The sequence below is a fragment of the Hemitrygon akajei genome, chromosome 2 (genome assembly GCF_048418815.1).
Source record: "Hemitrygon akajei chromosome 2, sHemAka1.3, whole genome shotgun sequence".
In the NCBI taxonomy this organism is placed as follows: domain Eukaryota; kingdom Metazoa; phylum Chordata; class Chondrichthyes; order Myliobatiformes; family Dasyatidae; genus Hemitrygon; species Hemitrygon akajei.
In genome coordinates, this window is record NC_133125.1 from 63,524,906 (window position 1) to 63,543,523 (window position 18,618).

An 18,618-nucleotide genomic window follows, 5' to 3' on the forward strand; every position below is an offset into this window, starting at 1 on the left:
GTATAGTACGTAAGTTGAGATGCATTCTATATTGAATTGGAGTTTCTAGCTAAGCAGGGAGGAGTGTTTTGTATTCAATATGTCAGTATTTGTTGTGTATATTATTTATTACAGGTTATATGTACCTTAAAGGTACGTGAATGGCGTATGTCTTACGCCATCACTCTACTGTAGTGAGCGCCTCACTCAAGTAAAAACGGAGTAGACACGTTATCCTGGCACCCGTGTTTATCTTTCGATTAATTTCTGGAGTTTCATAATAAAAGTTGAAAAGTTTAAGGGGAACACGAGAGGGAACTTCAATTGGAGGGTAGTGAGAGGGTTGAACAAGCTGCCCAGAGTTAAGAGATGGACACGGATTTCAACATTTCAGAGAAGCTTGGAACAGTATATGTATGGGAGGGCTTTGATCCGGGTGCAACCCGTTGGGATTAAGCAGATTAATAGTTCGGCAATATTGGCCGAAGCGCTGTAGAGTTCTCTGACTGTTATTCTCCTACCCCTAATCTTTCTCTTCTATTTTCGGTAAATTATGAAATGCGAAGTAAAAACTGCAGTGCAATCAGCTAAACTGTTTCTACGTGAAAGAGAACAGGGAAGCCGTGGTAAATCATCAGTAGGAAATGAGAAGGAGGAAGGAAGGATATTGTGCCTCTACTTCACCTTCTACTGGGGCTCGCATCTGTTAAATGACTTTGCGACCCTACCCACCAAAGACCGAACCGACGGTCGCCGAGCCGAGCCGAGCCGAGCCGGGCCGAACCGGGCCGAGCCCTCTAGCAACGCCCGTACGCCCAGTGTGCACATCGGCCCGCATCTGATTGGCCCGTCTGGCTCGGACAGGAAGTTGTGTTCGAAGGAGGGAAATTTGATCGTTGGGCTCGAGCGATTTTAAAAATAAAGCCGAGTCTCAGCTCAGGACGGGACGGGACGGGAGATCAGAGTTCTGCCAAGACAAGGTAGGGAGAATGTAGACCTATCTTATCTCTCGGTTCTTTTGGGGACTGAGACACATTTCCAATAAAAACGGCCGTTGATCGAAAACATTAACCCTGTTCCCCCCGTAGATTTTTTGCTTGACTTGAATTTTTTAAGTACTTTTTACTTCAAATTTTCAGCATATCTTTTTTTGTATTTTCGATTACTGTATTTGGCTTGCTCTCACCCAAACTTTAAACTGGCTGAAGGAAACATTTATTATTTGGAGATAACAGATGAAGGTGTCTGAAAAACAGCTTCCAATTATGTAACAGCTTTCCTTGAAGTAACTTCAGAGTCAATTGGTTTCTTTGGAGTGTTGTCACTCTAGTCTTTATAGTGACTTTCGTTCGTTATAGCGATTAATTGATGATAAAATACCAGGAATTTTCACTCCTAACGTTGGAATCTCGTGTGACATAAAGAGGAGGATGGGTAAAATGCTGGTCTGATGGCCCAGATTTTGCTGAACGAGCTTATCATTCGCTTCTGCAGCTTGCAATTCCCCCATAAACTCTATACTGAATAATCAGGTGCTTTTCCATAAGGTTATCTGTTACTCTTTGAAATACCAATGATGAAAAGACTTTACTGCTTGGCCCTTCATTTCTAGAATCTAATATAGTGAAATTTCTCTGAACTCCCTCCTGCATATGAGTATCCTTTTATTATCCATAAGGGTACACAGAACACTGATATGGTCTTTTGGTACTTCATGTAGCATTCTCTTTACAATAAAGGCTACAATTCCATTTGCTTTCCTAACTAATTGTACTTCAACTTTATTTCCTGTCTTTCATGTTGATCTTTAATCTCTTCACAACTTATTTTCCCATTTAAAACAAACTTGAGTATAAAACATTCAGAATGTTTAGAAAATTTAAATATTGAAAAGGAAATGACTAAAACATGGCTGTGACTACAAGAAAGTGCAGAGTTGTGGATGCATCATGGTAACCAATCTCCCTTCCATTGACTTCATGTACTCTTCTTGCTGCCCGTGTAAAGCAGCCAATACAAGTAAAGACTCTGCACACTCTCAGTTCTTCCCCAACACCCCCCCCCCCCCCACTCACTTTCAAGGACCCTTGAAGGTTCTTATTTGCTTATTTATTATCATTTGTTATACTTGCATAGTTTGTTGTCTTTTGTACATTAGTTGCTTGTCTTTCATGTGATCTTTCATTGATTCTATTGTATTTCTTGACTTTATTGTGTATGCCCCCAAGAAAACGAATCTCAGGGTTATTTATGGTAACATAGAAGTATTTCACTAATAAATTTACTTTGAATTTCATCCTGCATGCTGTTATTTTACCTTGTACTATGTCATGTCAACACACTCCATAATGAATTGATCTGTATGCAAGACAAGCTTTTCACTACAGTATACTTCAATACTTGTGACAAGAATAAACCAATTTACCTGTGGTTATTACTTTAACAATGAAAGGAAAAACTTTAACACTTATTCAAATGATTGAACATGAGACAAAAGATTTTTGAATGAACTTACTTACAATGTCAATTTTCCATTAATGTGAGTGGTGTTGTAAATCTTGCACCAGTCTAACCTGGAGTGGGGTCTTGCCACTTGAGACAGGACTTCACTTTATGTACTCGGTCATGTCAGGTTGGTTTTTGGGGTGAGGCATGTATTATCTCCAGGTTTGGTTCTGATCTGGACCAGTTTAAGTCTTATTGTAAATAAAGTTGAGATCATTAGAAGGTCTGCTGTGATCTTTTCAGGTGTGGAGAATGCTAGGGGAATGCATCAGTACCTTTTTTGATATCTAGGAACAGGACCTGCTACTGCTAGCCTGTTGGTCTACTAGGCTGAGGATCAAGAATGGGCAAGCTGATGTAGATTGAAAGCAGCGAGGGTAGGGTGAACATGGATGAGTTAAAGATAGCCAGTTGCCATAGTTTCCTAATGAAGAACATGAGACTAAAATCAATAATTACTGATGCTGCTCCAGACATGAATCTGAATGTGCCATGTTAGTGCATTCTGAATGCTGATTTGAGTATGCCAGACACAGGATGGTGGTTTCATGCACTGACAAGCCTGGAAGGAACACAGAGTGACAGCTGGGAAATGAGGGCCCCGCCTGAAGATAAAACTTGTAGCGAAGTGCTGTGAAAACTACCGAACTGGGGTGGTTCTTTCCCTAATCCATATGTTGTGCAGCAAGCCACCAGCACAGATATAAAAATAAGATGTGATCTGAGTTGACCAGAAGTGTGGGTCAGTGTAATTAATATTGTGCATGATTTGGACCATTCTGAATATGTTGCAATGCGACTGGTAGGACCAACAGGACCAGAGTTAAAGAGTCTGACTGAATGAATCTAACGTGAACAGCATGTAGAATATTGGATAAGCTTCTTTAAATGAATAGGCACGAATTGGGGGAAATGGGTGCTTGCAATCAGGTTCTAGTTCTGATATGAGCCTGGCTGTTGACCAAATTTAATTGGTCCTACGTGTCAAATTATCAATAAAACTATGAGTTTGGGTTAGGTTTGGATTGGCTTTGTTTTTTTGAGAAAAAAAAATTATACCCTGGCAAACTTGTACACTAGAGCAGGCTGTAGGATTTTTCCAAGTGTATGTGCCAGAGCAGAGAGGGCAGGTAGGGGGAAGTGTGTGTGAGGGTGGTGGAGGAAGGCTGACAAAGTAAGAAGCAGGGAGGGAATAGGTGTGATGCACTATCAATAACTCCAAAAGACTGGAAGTAGAGTAAATACTGAAAGGTTTTTATTAGCAGTAAAACGGAGCACGTCCATGCTGGATGACTGAGGGAGGAGCAGTGCCCCAATCACCTTTATCCAGGGGTCTGTGAGAGGAGCCACAGGAGCAGTCAGCAGAGGGGCGTGTCCAGACAGATATACATGGTTTACCACAAGGTGGAAGTGGTAAAGGGTTGAAAAAGGAGGAATCTAACATGAGAGGACAGTGGACCATGGAAGAAAGGGAAGAAGGAGTGGAACTAGAGGATCCCTCACCTAACCATGCACCTTCCCCCTCATCTGTTTGCACCTATCTGCTTACTTCTACTCCATCCCCTCCTCCCACCTTATTATAGCTTCTGCCCTCTTCCTTTCTACTCCTGATAAATGGTATCATCCTGAAACATTGTGGTTTATTTCCTCTATTGATGCTGCCAGTCTTGCTAAATTCCTCCAACATTTTGTGTTTGTGAATGACATATTAGCCTTTATCGCAAATTCGTTGGAATTTATAAATTGAGAAGTTTTGTTACAATTATACAGGGAGTTGGTGAGCCCATATCTGGAGTACTGCACACAGTTTTGGTCTTCTATGAAAGCATTGGTAGCCGTCCAAAAGTTAATCAGGCTAATTCTCTTCATTCAGGATTGTCCCTTCAAGAGGATAAACAGGTTTGGTTTATAAAATTAGCAGTGTAGAAGAATAAGATATGATCTTACTTGAAGCACAAAGAAGATGTTGAAATATTTTCACGTTGGAAGATGTCACATCAAGGGGTATGCCTTCAAGATAAGGGGCCAGTATTTTAAAAAAGACGCATGTAAAAATTTTCTTCTAGTAGAGAGTTGAATCTCTGCAATTCTTTGACCCAAAGAATTGTGGAGACTAGATCATTAGAAGTGTTTAATGTGGAGGTAAGGAAGATTTACACTATGGAATTCTGATAAGGAAAAGGAGTAGATCAGCTGTAAATGTACTGATTAGTGGGGCAGACTTCAAGGCTCCTACTTTCCTGTGTTCAAAATATTTCACGGTATTGGATTGCTAAAACATAATCTAGCCATGTGTTATCTTGCCATGCAAAATCACAGTGATGTAGAACATGATTACATTTTGATTTGAAAGTAATCTAGTTTCATATTAGATATCTTCAGGTAATGAAAGGAGCCAGAGTATAGGCAAAGTTTTCTCCAGTTCTTTTGTTGCTTCCCATTTTCTCTGCCTTGTTGCAAAGCCAAGGATTTTGTGGGGGTTTTTTGTTTTGAAGTTCACTCCTTGAGCCTCCACCTTTTTTTAAATATGGAGATTATGTTGTTCAAGATTTACAGCAACGGATGTGGTTTCACTGGGCCTTCTTTGAAAATGTGTAATTACTTCAAACTGCAGCAATGCTCTATCCTGAGGTATCCAAATATTTTACCAAATGGACATTAACAAACTCGGAAGAGTCATTCTCTGAAAACTTCGGTGAGATTTATGTGCTTGCTTCTCGCAAGTTAAGTGACAATGTATCAGGGTTTTGTTTTGAATTCAGCGGTGCAGACTCTTGCATGCACATGATCATAATACCGACATGATTTGAAATTTGGTGTGGCAGTTCTTGCCCATGAAAGGGTTTGTTCACAAATGAACATAGCTTGTCGCACTGGTCACTTGAGACTGAGACCCTCTGGCTGGAGTTGACCATGAGATGTTGCATCCCAGCTGGCTACATGATATGCATACCAGTACGCAAGCCAGGACCGTATGGTACGTAGAGCAAGCTGTTGCCCATGAAGCAAGCTCACGCTCTCCATGGAGCTGATAAATCCAAAGGAATGGCAGAAACTAATACAGTTTGGAACCATTGGTGTTGCAGGAGTTGCTAGTCGATGTTGAATTCAATATAGGACTGACTTAGGGACTCCAGCTCCAGATATTTCCTTGGGGTTTACTCCTGAAGCCTTCCCCGTGAGTGTTTATAGCTGCAAAGCAGCAGAGGTTTGAGATCAGAGTTTCCCTTCTAGGTGAGCTGTCAGTCATAGCTGATGAGCCCCATTTGTTCAAAGCAACTGGTTTTAAGGCTCGAGTAACCTGCCTTTGCATCTTCTCCTTCAGTAGAAACATTTCTGCTGGGCTCAGTAACTAAGCCCCACATGAAGATCAGAAGCTTGACTTAGTTGTCAGTGGCTACTTGAGACACATGCTACTGGGCGCATTTCATAGGTAGTGGGAGATTATCCCTGCTACCTCCTCTGGCTGCAACAACCACTTGAGAGACGCTTGTATAAAGCATCATTATACTTGCCTTACAAAACATTGTTTGTCTAGTGATCAGTGAACCTCAATGTAGAGATTTGAGTGTTGAAACAACTCTGACAGCAGAGATTTTCAGAAAGTCAAATGCTGGTATTCTGTTAGTGGAAGCATTAGAATCTCTGAGTGATTGTAATTTAATGCCCTGAATGTGCCATTCTTTCCTAAATCTCTGTCCACCTCTCCACAGAACTTGATTGGAGATACTGCCAGAAGTTCATCCCTGCCGCAGTTCTGAAATGTCTCCAACAATAAGATACAAATAATTGTATTCTCCCAAAGTTATTGTGAGAAATTATCTCTCCAACATCTCTATGCAATTTATAATTTATGAAAGATGCACAACAAAATGAACCACAGCAAACATCAAAATATTTATATTTGGAAGTGACAAGATGAATGAAGGTTTCATGTCTGACACAAGGAAAGCAGTCACAATTTGGAATTGGATGAGTTGTATTTTTCCTAAGATTATGCATAAAATTAGCAAATGGCTGTAGAGTATTGAAGGATGATAGAACTGTGTGCAGAAGCCAATTCCATATCTGTAGATAACGTAATTGAAGGCTGCTGTGTAGATAAGGAAAGGGTGGAGGTAAAGTGGGGCTTGAAGTTCCAAAAGCGTAATGTGGAAGGCTGGGGAAGTCTCTATTTTGTATGTTTTGCTAATAATGAGACAGGTGAAATGAAACATGGGGTGATGCCAGAGCAACACCCACAAAATGCTGGAGGAGCGCAACACATCAGGCATCATCTATGAAAGTGAATAAGCAATCAACATTTTAGGCTAATCCTTACATCAGGACTGGAAAGGAAGGTGGAAGATGCAGGATAAGAGGTGGGGGGGGGAGGGGAAATGAGGACAAGCTTGAAGGTGATAGTTGAAGCCTGATGGGTGAGAAAGGTAAAGGGCTGAAGAAGAAGGAATTTGATCGAGGAGAGTGGATCATGGAAGAAGGGCAAGGAGGATGGACACCAGGAGGACATGATACAACGTTTGTTCCGTAGTTTTTTCCCGCCTGCTCTCTAAGTGCTTCCCAAATCCCTCTGATTTTGCCGTTGCATAAATGGTCAGTCTTTTATTTGTTGGATATAATTAGTCCATACATTTGTACCTGGTAATCATTTTTATTATTTGCACTAAGTATTTGCTATACAGTTGGCATTTTTCATCCTCTGATTTTGAATACGACCTGCACTTCCTCCACAGTATCTAGTAAATCTATTGTCATAGCTGTCCTTTCCCAGATCTCCTGTTTAATCTATATTTTCTGAATTCCAGGATAAATACACTTCTCTCATAATACAGAAATGCATTGCTTAGTCCATACAGTACAACAGTCACCCAAATTCAATGAAATAGGTTAAAATACATTTGCTTACCTTATTCTTGTATCTTTTCAGCAATGTTCCTTGATACAAACTGATTTTGAATATTAATGTAATTTTTGGCCTGTCTAGGAAACCTGGAAAGAGAATTCTAAATCCTTGTAATTCTAATCGCAAAGAAATTTCTCTTGTCTGCTATTCTCTTCCTATTACACCCAGGATTTTCATTCTGATCTCCATTACATTATCTGGAATATCATGCCAAAAACAGGGAGTAATTGTTTGCTTTTTGAAGGGATTCTTGCGGGTACATTGTTAAGTTGCTGAGGAATAAATCCATTAGAGTTTCTACTAACTTGTGTTCAATTTTACAGACGTTAAGGATGACCTCCAAGTACATCACTAAGGGGAATGGTACACATCTGAAGGGACTGTCTGTCATTGAATTATTATAGCATGGAAGGAAGCCATGTGAACTATGGAATTTGCAAGATACTGTTCCCCTTGTGGCTATCTTTCTCAGAATTTTATTTGTTTCAAGAATAAACAACTCCAGCTTGGCTAATCATTCTGGAAAAACTAAAATCTCTGACCCTGGCTACATCCTCTAGACCTCTGTACCTCTCCCTTTGAAAATGGATCTTTGAATTCCTCATCAGGAGAACACAGTCAGTGCAGATCAAAAGTAACATCTCCTTATTGACAGTCAACACTGGTGCACCTCAAGGATGCGTGCTTAGCCCACTGCGCTAATCTCTCTACATTCATGACTGAGTGGCTAGGCACAGCTCAAACACCATCTATAAATTTGTCCATGATGCAACTATTTTTGGCAGAATTTCTGATAGTGGGGGGGGGGGGGAGGAATGCAAAGATAAGATGGATTAACTGACACTCAATGTCAGTAAGACCAGGGGATTGATTGTGGACTTTAGGAAGGGAAAATTGAGGAAAAACACCAATCCTCTTTGAGAGATCAATAGGGCAAAGGGTGAGCTGTTTCAAGTTCTTGGGTGTCTGCATCTCTGAGGATTTATCTTGGGTCCAATATATTGATGTACTTACAAAGAAGGCACAACAGCTCTGTTTCATTAGGAGTTTGAGAAGATTTGGTATGTCACCAGACTCTCAAAAATTCCTACAGAGCATTCTAACTGGTTGCATCACTGTCTGGAGGGGCCACTAAAACGGATCGGAAAAAGATGCAACAAGTTGCAAACTCAGCCAGCTCCATCATGGGCATTGTGCTCCCCAGCATTGAGAACATCTTCAAAAGGCGATGCCTCAAAATTGTGGTATCCATCATTAAGGACCCCCATCAACCAGGACATGCCCTCTTCTCATTGCTACCATCAAGAAGGAAGTACACAAGCTGGAAAACTCACTCAATGTTTTAGAAACTGCTTCTGCACTCTACCATCAAATTTCTGAAGGGACAGTAGATCCATGTACACTACCTCACTACTTTTTCCTTCCCTTTTACACTACTTATTTAAGTTTTATGTATTATAGAAATTTGTAGATTTTTATTATGTATTACACTGTAATGCTGCCACAAAAAGACAAATTTCATAATTATGCCAATGATATTAAATCTGATTCTGAAAATTTTGCATTTCTGTCTCTAATGCTCCTTTTAACGTGATATAGTACCTACATTAAAACATTAGTATTTATTGTTGTAGTAACACTAATTGTTCAGTTATCATTTATTTGTGTTCACTTTGCATTAATATTTTCATCTGAGAGAATATGGGTGCAAACTGCATTCAGAGCAGATAAAACATTTATTTAAAATCAATTAAATGTTAATTATGTGGTTAATCTCTTATCGTGAAAAATAAAGTGGCTTCTAAAAGATTCTGTCCATTTTTCCTATAGTCTTCCTTTAGATATTGACAACCTGTAATGTGTAGAACAGCCTTTCGCAACCTTTTTCCCCTGAAGGAACCTTTGAAATAATTTCAGGTCTCGGGGAGTCCTGAATAATAAAAATTATTATATCTGGAGCTCACGGTACACTAACGTGGTTGGTAAGTTGCAGATATAATAATCCAAGAATAATTGTCAATGTCCTTTTGAGCAGAGAATGAATTTTTAGCCAGCCTGCCTTGGGGCAGGGGTATCAGGTAGTTAAGCTTGGCTTACTTTTCTTGCAATTACTATTTCTTCCTTTCATAAATTTTAAAATCTCATAAGGCAAATATAATAAATTTATCAATTCTGGGTCAAACTTGAGATAAGCACACACAGATTTCACCTTCATCTGAAATGAGACAACTTCTATCCTTGCTGTTGATGCTTGTTAAACAAGAAAAAGCTTGCTCACACATTTAAGAGTCGAGAACTGCAGCAAAATATTTATTGCTTTCCTATGATTGGCATGGTACTCTTTCACAGAAATCCAGAACTTGTTCAGGGACAGGTCAGTAAATCTGGTCTTGAGTGCATGATCAGAGTGCACCTCACAAAGTTCTTCCTCCTCTCAAAGTCAAGTTCTTGGGCTGAGCAGTAGAGTCAGAGGTCCCTCACCCAGTCATACACTTGTGTTGAAAAGGAGGAAAAATACTGTCCAATTTTGTTCTGCAGTTCTTCCAGGTGGTTTTCAATAAGACTCAAGACTTTTGACTATCCTTCCTCATGCTCAAGCCCGAGCAGCAGTGGAAACATTTCAAGATTTCCTTTTGCACCATTATTTTTCCAAAGATTCAGTTTCCTTTTAAATCCAAGAATCTTGTCACTTGACGTCAAAACATTATCTCCAGGGCCTTGCAGAGACTTGTTCAGCTGGTTCATATGATGAAAAATATCTGTTTAGTAGGCTGGTTTCTGTAGCTATTCTTCATCTTCAGAGCACTCAGCAAAATCTCACCTACTGTTTTCCTGGAAGTACTCCTGCAATTCACCTGTCAGCTCAAACACCCTTTGAGAACTCTTCCTCTGAAAAGCCATCAGATTTCTGTATGTAGCAGGAGACTGGTGTGTTCTTTGTCCAGGTTTTCACATAATTTTTAAAAACATTCTCAAGTGAACTGGTCTTGAAGCTATTAAATAACTTGTGTAACACTTACCCAACAGGCTGGTATATGTCTAGGGGAAAAGGAGATCCAGCCACTCACCAACCCCACCTCCCGTACACGCAGGTGCTGTGAGAATCAAGTTTATGCCACGTGTACACACACAATATCAAACTCACACCAGATACCGTTATGGAATACACTTTAAAGATTTTACTAAAACTAAAAGAGTACTATGCAATACAGTATATATGAAGGAAAAGAAAATAAAGTAAAAGGCGCCAATTTATCAAAGTTCAGTCAGTTTAGTGCACATCGTTGGAGCTCAACCATCGAATCATGTGACCCCTCGTCACTTTACTCCGACCTCCACATCCTCGCACCTGGGACCACTCCCGGTGGTCGACCGACCAGTGCAGCGCACGTCCACCTTCCTCGGCGTCTTCTTCCCACCTCCCCTGAAAAGAGCGCGAAACCCCCAAGCTTCCAGCCTCACAAGACAAAATAACATTCCCCATTGGTTAAAAAATGAATACAATCCCCATATCAGCAAGTCCAAAGCTAAACAACTGCAAGAGAAAACACTTATCAAACATAAAAGCATTCCTACTCTAGCAAACCAAAGAAGCCATTTTGATTAACATACACAGTACATTGTACACTTGTTTTCTGAATCGTTTTACTGACTGTGACTTTATTTTTAAAAGCTTTAAACTGTTTGTTTTGAGATTCTAATAGTTGTTTAAAATAATCAGCTCTTTATGTGTCATATAACTGATTTGTAGTTCAGTGTCTTTTCAATTTTGCTGGAACCTTTGCTCCAATTAGTAAGCTGTTTGTCACAGACTAGACACAATAGAATAGGACAACTTGGATCACCATTGATAAGTGTCTTTCATTGTAAAGATATGGTATCGGCTGATTACATTAGTCCCACCCACCGATTTTGACTCCAGGTCCCAGAAGAGGCTGGTGGATGACAACAGGAAGCACTGGGTCTTTGCTGCAGTCCTCAGTCCTCCGATTGTGAGGGGCGGTCGGTCATCGATGTGTGTGCGCACCTAGCTGGTGCCTCTTCACCTCAGGACCCTGCAGAGATGCCTGTGTAGCGATCACCCCAAGATGGCATGCACTGGCGACACACTTTCTCCACTGGGGACATTGCCTGCAGGAGGATGTGCAGCTTCCAATAGGCAGCATCAGTTGTGGTGCTTTGAGGGAACTGCCTCACTTTTAACGAGAGCTGTTGAGGGTATGGGGTTAGTCTTATCCTGACTGAGTGCTTCTGGTGATCTAGTTGCGAGGGGACTGGTCCCCATCCTATCACCCTAGGTGTCGAAGGTGCTCAGGGAAGTGGAAGGGTTCCGGCTGCACCACCACCCGACGGGATGGATATACTCATCAGACCCAGGCCTCTGGATAGCACGCGAGGCAGATCTCCTGGTGGTCTTGCTGTGGGCCTGGCCAAGATGGCCATTCATGGGTCCAGGTGGCGGAAAGTCGAGGACTCTGCCCGGGTCCGACTGCCTGCCCCTCTTCCAAAGATATGTTCATGTCCGGCTGTCCTTGGAGAGGGAGTATGCGGTCACAGTGGGTACCGTGGGGGATCTCCGAGAGTGGTGCCCACCCCCCAAGGGAATTGACTGTTATATAAATAGTAATAATCACATTTTAATTTGAATGTATTCACTGTCTTGTAAATACTTCGAAGGTACATTTAATGTCAGAGAAATGTATACAATATAAATCCTGAAAAGCTTTTTCTTCGCAACCATCCATGAAAACAGGAGTGCCCCAAAGCATGAATGACAGTTAAATGTGAGAACCCCAAAGTCTCCCCCCAACTCCCCTCCTGCCCGTAAGTGGCAGTAAGCAACGAACCCCCTTCCCCACAGGCAAAAAAAGCATTGGCACCCGCCACCGAGCACTCAAATGTGCAGCAAAAGCAACAGCAAAGACACAAACTTGCAGTACTCCAAAGATTACGTGTTTACCCTGCATTTGGCATACCACAGGCTCGTTCGTCTTTGTCCCTCCCCCTCTCCCTAATAAGGGAGAAAGAAATGTCTCCATTTCACAGCAAGAGCGGAGACCTAATAAACAACTTGCTGGTTCACGATGTCAAAGGTCAGTTGCGTCACTTTTTCTGAGCTCTGTGCCCAAAGATCTTGGGTCTCTGGGCACACAGCCAAAGATCTTCCAGCTCCCGTGACATACCGGTCCGGGACACTGACCTTTGATCTGCCCATCGCCAGAGCCCCAAGATCCTAGGCCTCCAAAGGCGAACTGAACTCTTAGGCCGAACCCTTGGCACGTCGGATAACAGCCAGTCATAACACCCTGAGAGCGGGTGCCATTCCCACAAAGAACTGAAGTCAGCAAGTAATTCCAGGTCAGGGTCTTCAAAAGAACCCTGAAAGGGAAAAATAGAGATATTAAAGATGGAAATAGAACTGTTTCCAAAGATGCAAGCAAAGGAGTCGCCATTTAGCGCCATCTTGACTACTACTTTGTTTGTAGATTGTGTATTTGTTGTGTAAACAGATTTGTATAGTTTTGTGAAAAAGACTGTGTTCGTTGCTGCACTAGTGCAGTAAAGTGACTCAGAATTTTATAATTCTTCATCATTAACCTCCTCTTCCTCCTCACACCTCTTCACAAATCACCACACCAGACCATCATTGGAATGAAAATTTCCCTCCAATTTTTTTTACTACACCAGTAGAGTAGTAGACTGCTCAATTACTAACTACCACTGTGAGCGCTAGCATTGTGCGTTGCGTGAAGTTCAAAAAAACTGTTTATTTCATTTTGATCATGGTCTCTCGCGGAATCCTTGGCAGTTCCATGGAATCCTGGTTGAGATACCTTGGTGTAGAATATAGATGTGAAACTATTCTAAAATGCTTTTTAAATTTCAGGTGCAGATTTGAAGGTCTACAATGGCTATTGATAATGAAGAGCTACTTAAACACTATGAATTACAGGAAACTATTGGTTCAGGTATATCTTATTATTTAAATTTGCCTCTAAAATTATTCTGCCACTTTCTTACACTGGAATGTGCCTTGAGAAATTTTGTGCAGGTTTGCCCTTGATACATGTATTACATGAAAGGTTTTAAAGTTAAATATATGCTGGTATGCTATTTTTTACTCTCAATTTTTAAAAAATTGTTTTTCATCAATCTGTATATTTGAATTTATCCTTCATTTAGGAAGATCATCCTTCAGTTGGCATGAGAAATGGTGATTTTATTTTTGCTTTAAAGTGATCAGCACATAGATTTGCCTGTGTTCTTTTTAAAAAATGTCTAATGTTATTGGCTTTCAGTCTTCTACAAAAGGCCTTGTTTATAAAAGTGGACGTGAAGTAGCTACTTAAGTGTATATCAGCGAAGCACTGTAGGAGTTTCAGTGTTTGAATGGAGCATTTAAGGAAATGGTAGCAAGTGTTCAGAAGAAATGTCCATCCATTTAGGAAAACAATGGGAGTGCCCAGTTCTGCATCTTAGCCTGATACATGGAGCATACAAGAGAGGATAAAAGCAAAAGAAAAGAAGCCAATGACTGATAACCAAAATATACTAGGACAGAAGTTGTAAAAGGAATGTAATCTAGAAGTGTGAGATAATGTATTTGGGAAAGATGGCTTGAAGTGGTGTAGAATGTATAATTTATAACTTTATTTATAGAGCACTTTTCATACAGAGTGTTCAAAGAGCTTTACAATGAGATAAAAATACAAATATAAAAATAAAATAAAAAGAACCATGAAATTAAAAGACATCAAGATGTTAGTTAAAAGCAAAGTTAAATAAATAAGGCTTGAGCTGGCGCTTAAGTGTCAATTGGGTCTGCAATACCTGTAGGTTCAGGTATTGAATTCCACAGTTTAGGAGCGTAGTTTGAAAAAGTTGACCTGCCAATTTTCTTTTGAGGGTGATTCTTTAAATTTAAGAGACAGGTGGAAGAAGACCTAAGAACTTGAGCAGGTTTATAAAATGAAAATGATACTGTGGTGTAATCTGGTCCCAGACCATAGACAGCTTTAAAAACAAGTAGGAGAACTTTGAAATCAATTCTAAAATATGCAGGAAGCCAATGCAGAGTAGCTAGTACAGGAGTGATATGTTCCCTCATCCTGGTTTTGGTTAAAATTCTAGCAGTGGCATTCTGAATGAATTGAAGTTTGTCAATAGATAGTTTTTGAAGGCCAGTAAAAAGTGCATTGCAGTAATCTAGTCTATTTGATATAAAGGCATGAATTAATTGTTATCATTACATGACAAACAAATGTATCTTTGCAATATTTTTAAAGTGTAGAAATGCTGCTCTGGTCATTTTCTTTATGTGGCATTTAAAATTCAAATCTGAATCGGGAATAACACCCAGGCTTCTGATTTTACAAGGGTAACCAAGTTCCTAAGTTTACCACTTTTGGCTTTTGGACCAACCAAAAGTACTTCAGTTTTACCTTCATTTAGTTTTAGGAAATTATTGCTCATCCAGTTGTTTATTGCAGCCAGACCACAAGTTAGAGAATATAGGGTGGTACCATTATCCGACTCCACCGAGATCTATAATTATGTGTCATCTGTATAATAGTGGATATCAAGTTATACTTTCTAATGATGTCTCCTAAAGGGGGCATATATAAGGAGAAGAGAAGGGGACCAAAATAGCTTTCCTGAGTAACACCAAAAGATACATTGTATCTCTTAGAAAATTGGTCTCTAAGACAGACAAATAATTCTGTCCTTAAAAAAAAAATGACTGAAGCCTGTTAAGAGCACTACCAGAGAGGCCAATCGAGTTCCCGAGGTGACTTAGGAGAATGTTGTGGTCAGTTGCGTCAAAGGCAGCACTTGGATCTAGAAGAATTTGGCATTGCTGAGCCGAAGGTCACAGGCAAGTTTGATGAGGGCTGTCTCCATGCTATGGCTTGCTCTAAAACCTGACAGAAAATTTTCCAGAATATTGTTCTTAGTTAGAAAGATATTGAGTCGATTGAAAATGACTTTCTCAAGAATCTTGCTCGTGATTCTCAAGGGGGCCGGTACCAACCCGCCTGCCCCTAAGGGGGTAGTTGCATGTCCTTTGGGTGCATGAGGGGAAATAAAAGTCATAGGGGAAGGCGTTTAAGATTCTTCGGGGTGGCGGTAAGCAGCACCTTAACTATGACACTATAATTATGAGATCTTGTGTGATTGGTCAATTGCTCTAACTGGAATAGTATAAACGTAGCTTGCCAAACACCAGCTCAATCTTGACCAACATTCAGATTCCAGTGTGAATCCTTGTCAATGTAATTTTTGTACATAAATACGTATGGCATGATCTCTGAGTCTGAAGGCGTTGAAGCCTTGAATTCTAATCCTGCTAAGAAACAGAAACTACAGAAAGTGCATCAATACAATGTTACAGATCTAGGGTATGGTTTTATTCCATTCCTGTCAGATCAGTGGTGCCCCATGTGTCTTATTTGTTGGAATATGTGGAATTTGTTGCCATGTGCAGCTGTGGAGGCCAGGTTGTTGGTGTATTTAAGGTAGAGATTGATAGGTTTTTGATTGGACACAGCAGCAAAGGTTACGGGGAGAAGACTGGGAAATAGGATTGAGGAGCAGTGAAAAATAGGATCAGCTGTGATTGAATTGCGGAGCAGGCTCTATGGGCCAAATGGCCTAATTCTGCTCCTATGTCTTATGGTCTTATTTGTAATACTGTACTGTCTAATGAAGCCATGAAACCATCAAGATTGCAGGAACACTTCTGCAAAAGACACCCTGAAAAGGCTACTTGTGGTATTAATCAGTTCCAGAAGATGAAAGAAGCATTTGAAAAGTGTTAGACACACAAGTCATTTGCTAAGAAAGCTAAAAATGTCCTTGATAGTAGTCTCATTGCTTCTTATAACATTTCCAAAATGATAGCATTGTGGAAAATCTCATACAATTGGTGAAAGACTAATAATGCCTGCAGTATCAGAATCCTCGCCACTGTTCTCAAAATGGATACCAATATTTTAAAATCAATTCCTCTGAGTAATAATTCTGTAGCTTGTTTTATTGATGAAATGAGTGAAGACATTAAGTATCATCTATGCACAGAGCTACAATAAACAGAATTTGGTGTACAACTGGATGAGTCAACTATGCGATACAACGAGGCATTGCTAATGACATGTACAGTTTACAAAAATGGAGATTCTCTTTTGTATAAACATAAAAACATATCAATGTAGAATAAATCTATGATGAGCTCAAAATGTATATTGAGGATAAAAGTATTCCAATTAGGAACATGATTTCTTGTGCAACAGATGAAATACCAAATATGACAGGTTGCCATGCTGGTTTAGTGGCATTTATGAAAAAAGAAATTCCAAGTCTGTTTGCAATCCATTGTGTAATTCATCATCGACACCTAGCAGCCAAAAACCTCAGCCAGCACCTTTTTTTTCCAAGCATGACTTTTGTAATAGCTGCCATCAACAAAGTTAAAGCTCACCCATTAAATAGCAGAATATTTCACCAGTTTTGCCAAGATAACGATGAAGAGTTTGAATGCTTGCTTCTTCACACAAGTGTGTTGGCTGTCAAAAGGCTGCTGCTTAACATTTTTTTTTAACACTGGTTGAAATTTTGCTCAAAGTCAACAAGAGGTTGGGAAGCAAGGTTAAACTTCTACATGGCGATGTGACATACCTAGCCAATCTGTATGACAAGATGAACATTCTAAATATGAAACTGCAGGCTGAGAATTTCAATTTAATCCAGGCAAATAGTGCAGTCTCCACTTTTATCAGAAAATTGGAAATATATAAGCAAAACATTGGAAGAATGTTCTCACAGTTTCCCTGCATGGAGGTATGGCACTCTCTTTCACAGACGGTGATTTGTGAACTCAGAGAATTTAATTTGCATTGCAGCTTCAAGACCTGTTTTTAAACTCTAATTTATTTTGGGGTATTGGTTTCAGGCAGGAGGGCATCTAAAAGTACACAAATGATTAGAGATAGTGGTTTCAGACAGAGACATTAATAATATTTAATCCTGTCATTACTAAATCAAGTGTATTTAGAAGTCGATGAGTGGGCTCAGTGACATGCTGGGTAAGTACAGAGGGAAATTTAAACAGGAATTAGAAAGTTAAAGTGGATGTACAGAAAGTATATTGGCAAGGAAAAGTAAGGAATGTGCTAAGGTTTTCTATAGAAGGGAGAAGGTCCTGTTGAGATAAGCATCAACTTTAGCATGGAGGCATTTTTAATGAATTTTAGTGAAAAAAGAAATTTTACTAAATTCTTTATATCAGACTTTGGAAAAATGGGGAAAAATAGACATTGATATTTAGGAGGAGGAATATTCAGTTTTGGAAATACACAGGCTGGATAGCCACAAAAGTGGCAAAAGGAATCCAAAGCAATGTACAAAATACTGGAGGAACTCAGTAGGTCATGCAGCATCTATGGAAATGAACAAATAGTTGATGTTTTAGGCCAAGATCCTTCAGGATTATAAAGGAATGCAATCTAGAGAAGTGTGAGGTAATGCTTTTGAGAAAGGCAAATAGTAGCATATTAAGAAGCTTGCACAGTGGAATGCTGGAATCCACAGAAAGCAGTACCGTGTACTGTTCAGACCACCACACAACAAGAAAGATTTAATAGCACTAGAGAATGTGCATGTGACATTTACAAAGTTGTATCAGGCTAGTAAAATGTAGTTACATGGAGTGGTTAATGTGGAATTGTATCTTGTGGAGCAAAGTTGACTGAGAAAATTTAACTTGTGTTTCATAAAAAGAAGAGGCCTAGACTGAGTAAAGATGATTTATTTCCCTTGGCAGAGAAGTCAATAACTGGAAGCATAGATTTAAGTTAATTAATGGAAGAAATAGATCAGGGTTGAGAGAAAGATCATTTTTGCAATGATTGATGGGAGTCCGGAACTCATGGCCAGAAAGGGATGGTGGAAGCAAAAGCTAGCACTACATTTAAGCAATATCTGAAATACAGGGCAAGTCATAAAGTGAAGCACTCTTGACCAAGAAATAGAAAACAAGATCATTATAAAGTTGATTTTGAATAGCCTGAAAATGATGGGCTGAATGGCTTCCTTCTATGTCACTCATTTCTGAGATCATGTGACTGCCCAAAGTGACTTGCCTGAAGTAATTAATTAATGGAAGAAATGGATCAGGTTTGAGAGGAAGTTTATTTTCACAATGATTGATGGGAGTCTAGAACTCGCCACCTGAA

The 18,618-nt window shown here is 39.9% G+C and overlaps 1 protein-coding gene across 3 annotated transcripts in view; it reads left to right on the forward strand.

Moving 5' to 3' along the window:
• The first annotated feature begins 849 nt into the window (after positions 1-849).
• The window catches only part of melk (maternal embryonic leucine zipper kinase), a 93,775-nt gene continuing 76,006 nt past the window's right edge, over positions 850-18,618 (forward strand). For all 3 annotated transcript variants that reach the window (XM_073023995.1, XM_073023979.1, XM_073023986.1), the window contains exons 1-2: positions 850-959; positions 13,275-13,356. In XM_073023995.1, coding sequence (XP_072880096.1) covers positions 13,296-13,356 — 61 coding nt within the window. In that variant the 5' untranslated portion in view covers positions 850-959; positions 13,275-13,295. The remainder of the gene's footprint in view (positions 960-13,274; positions 13,357-18,618) is intronic.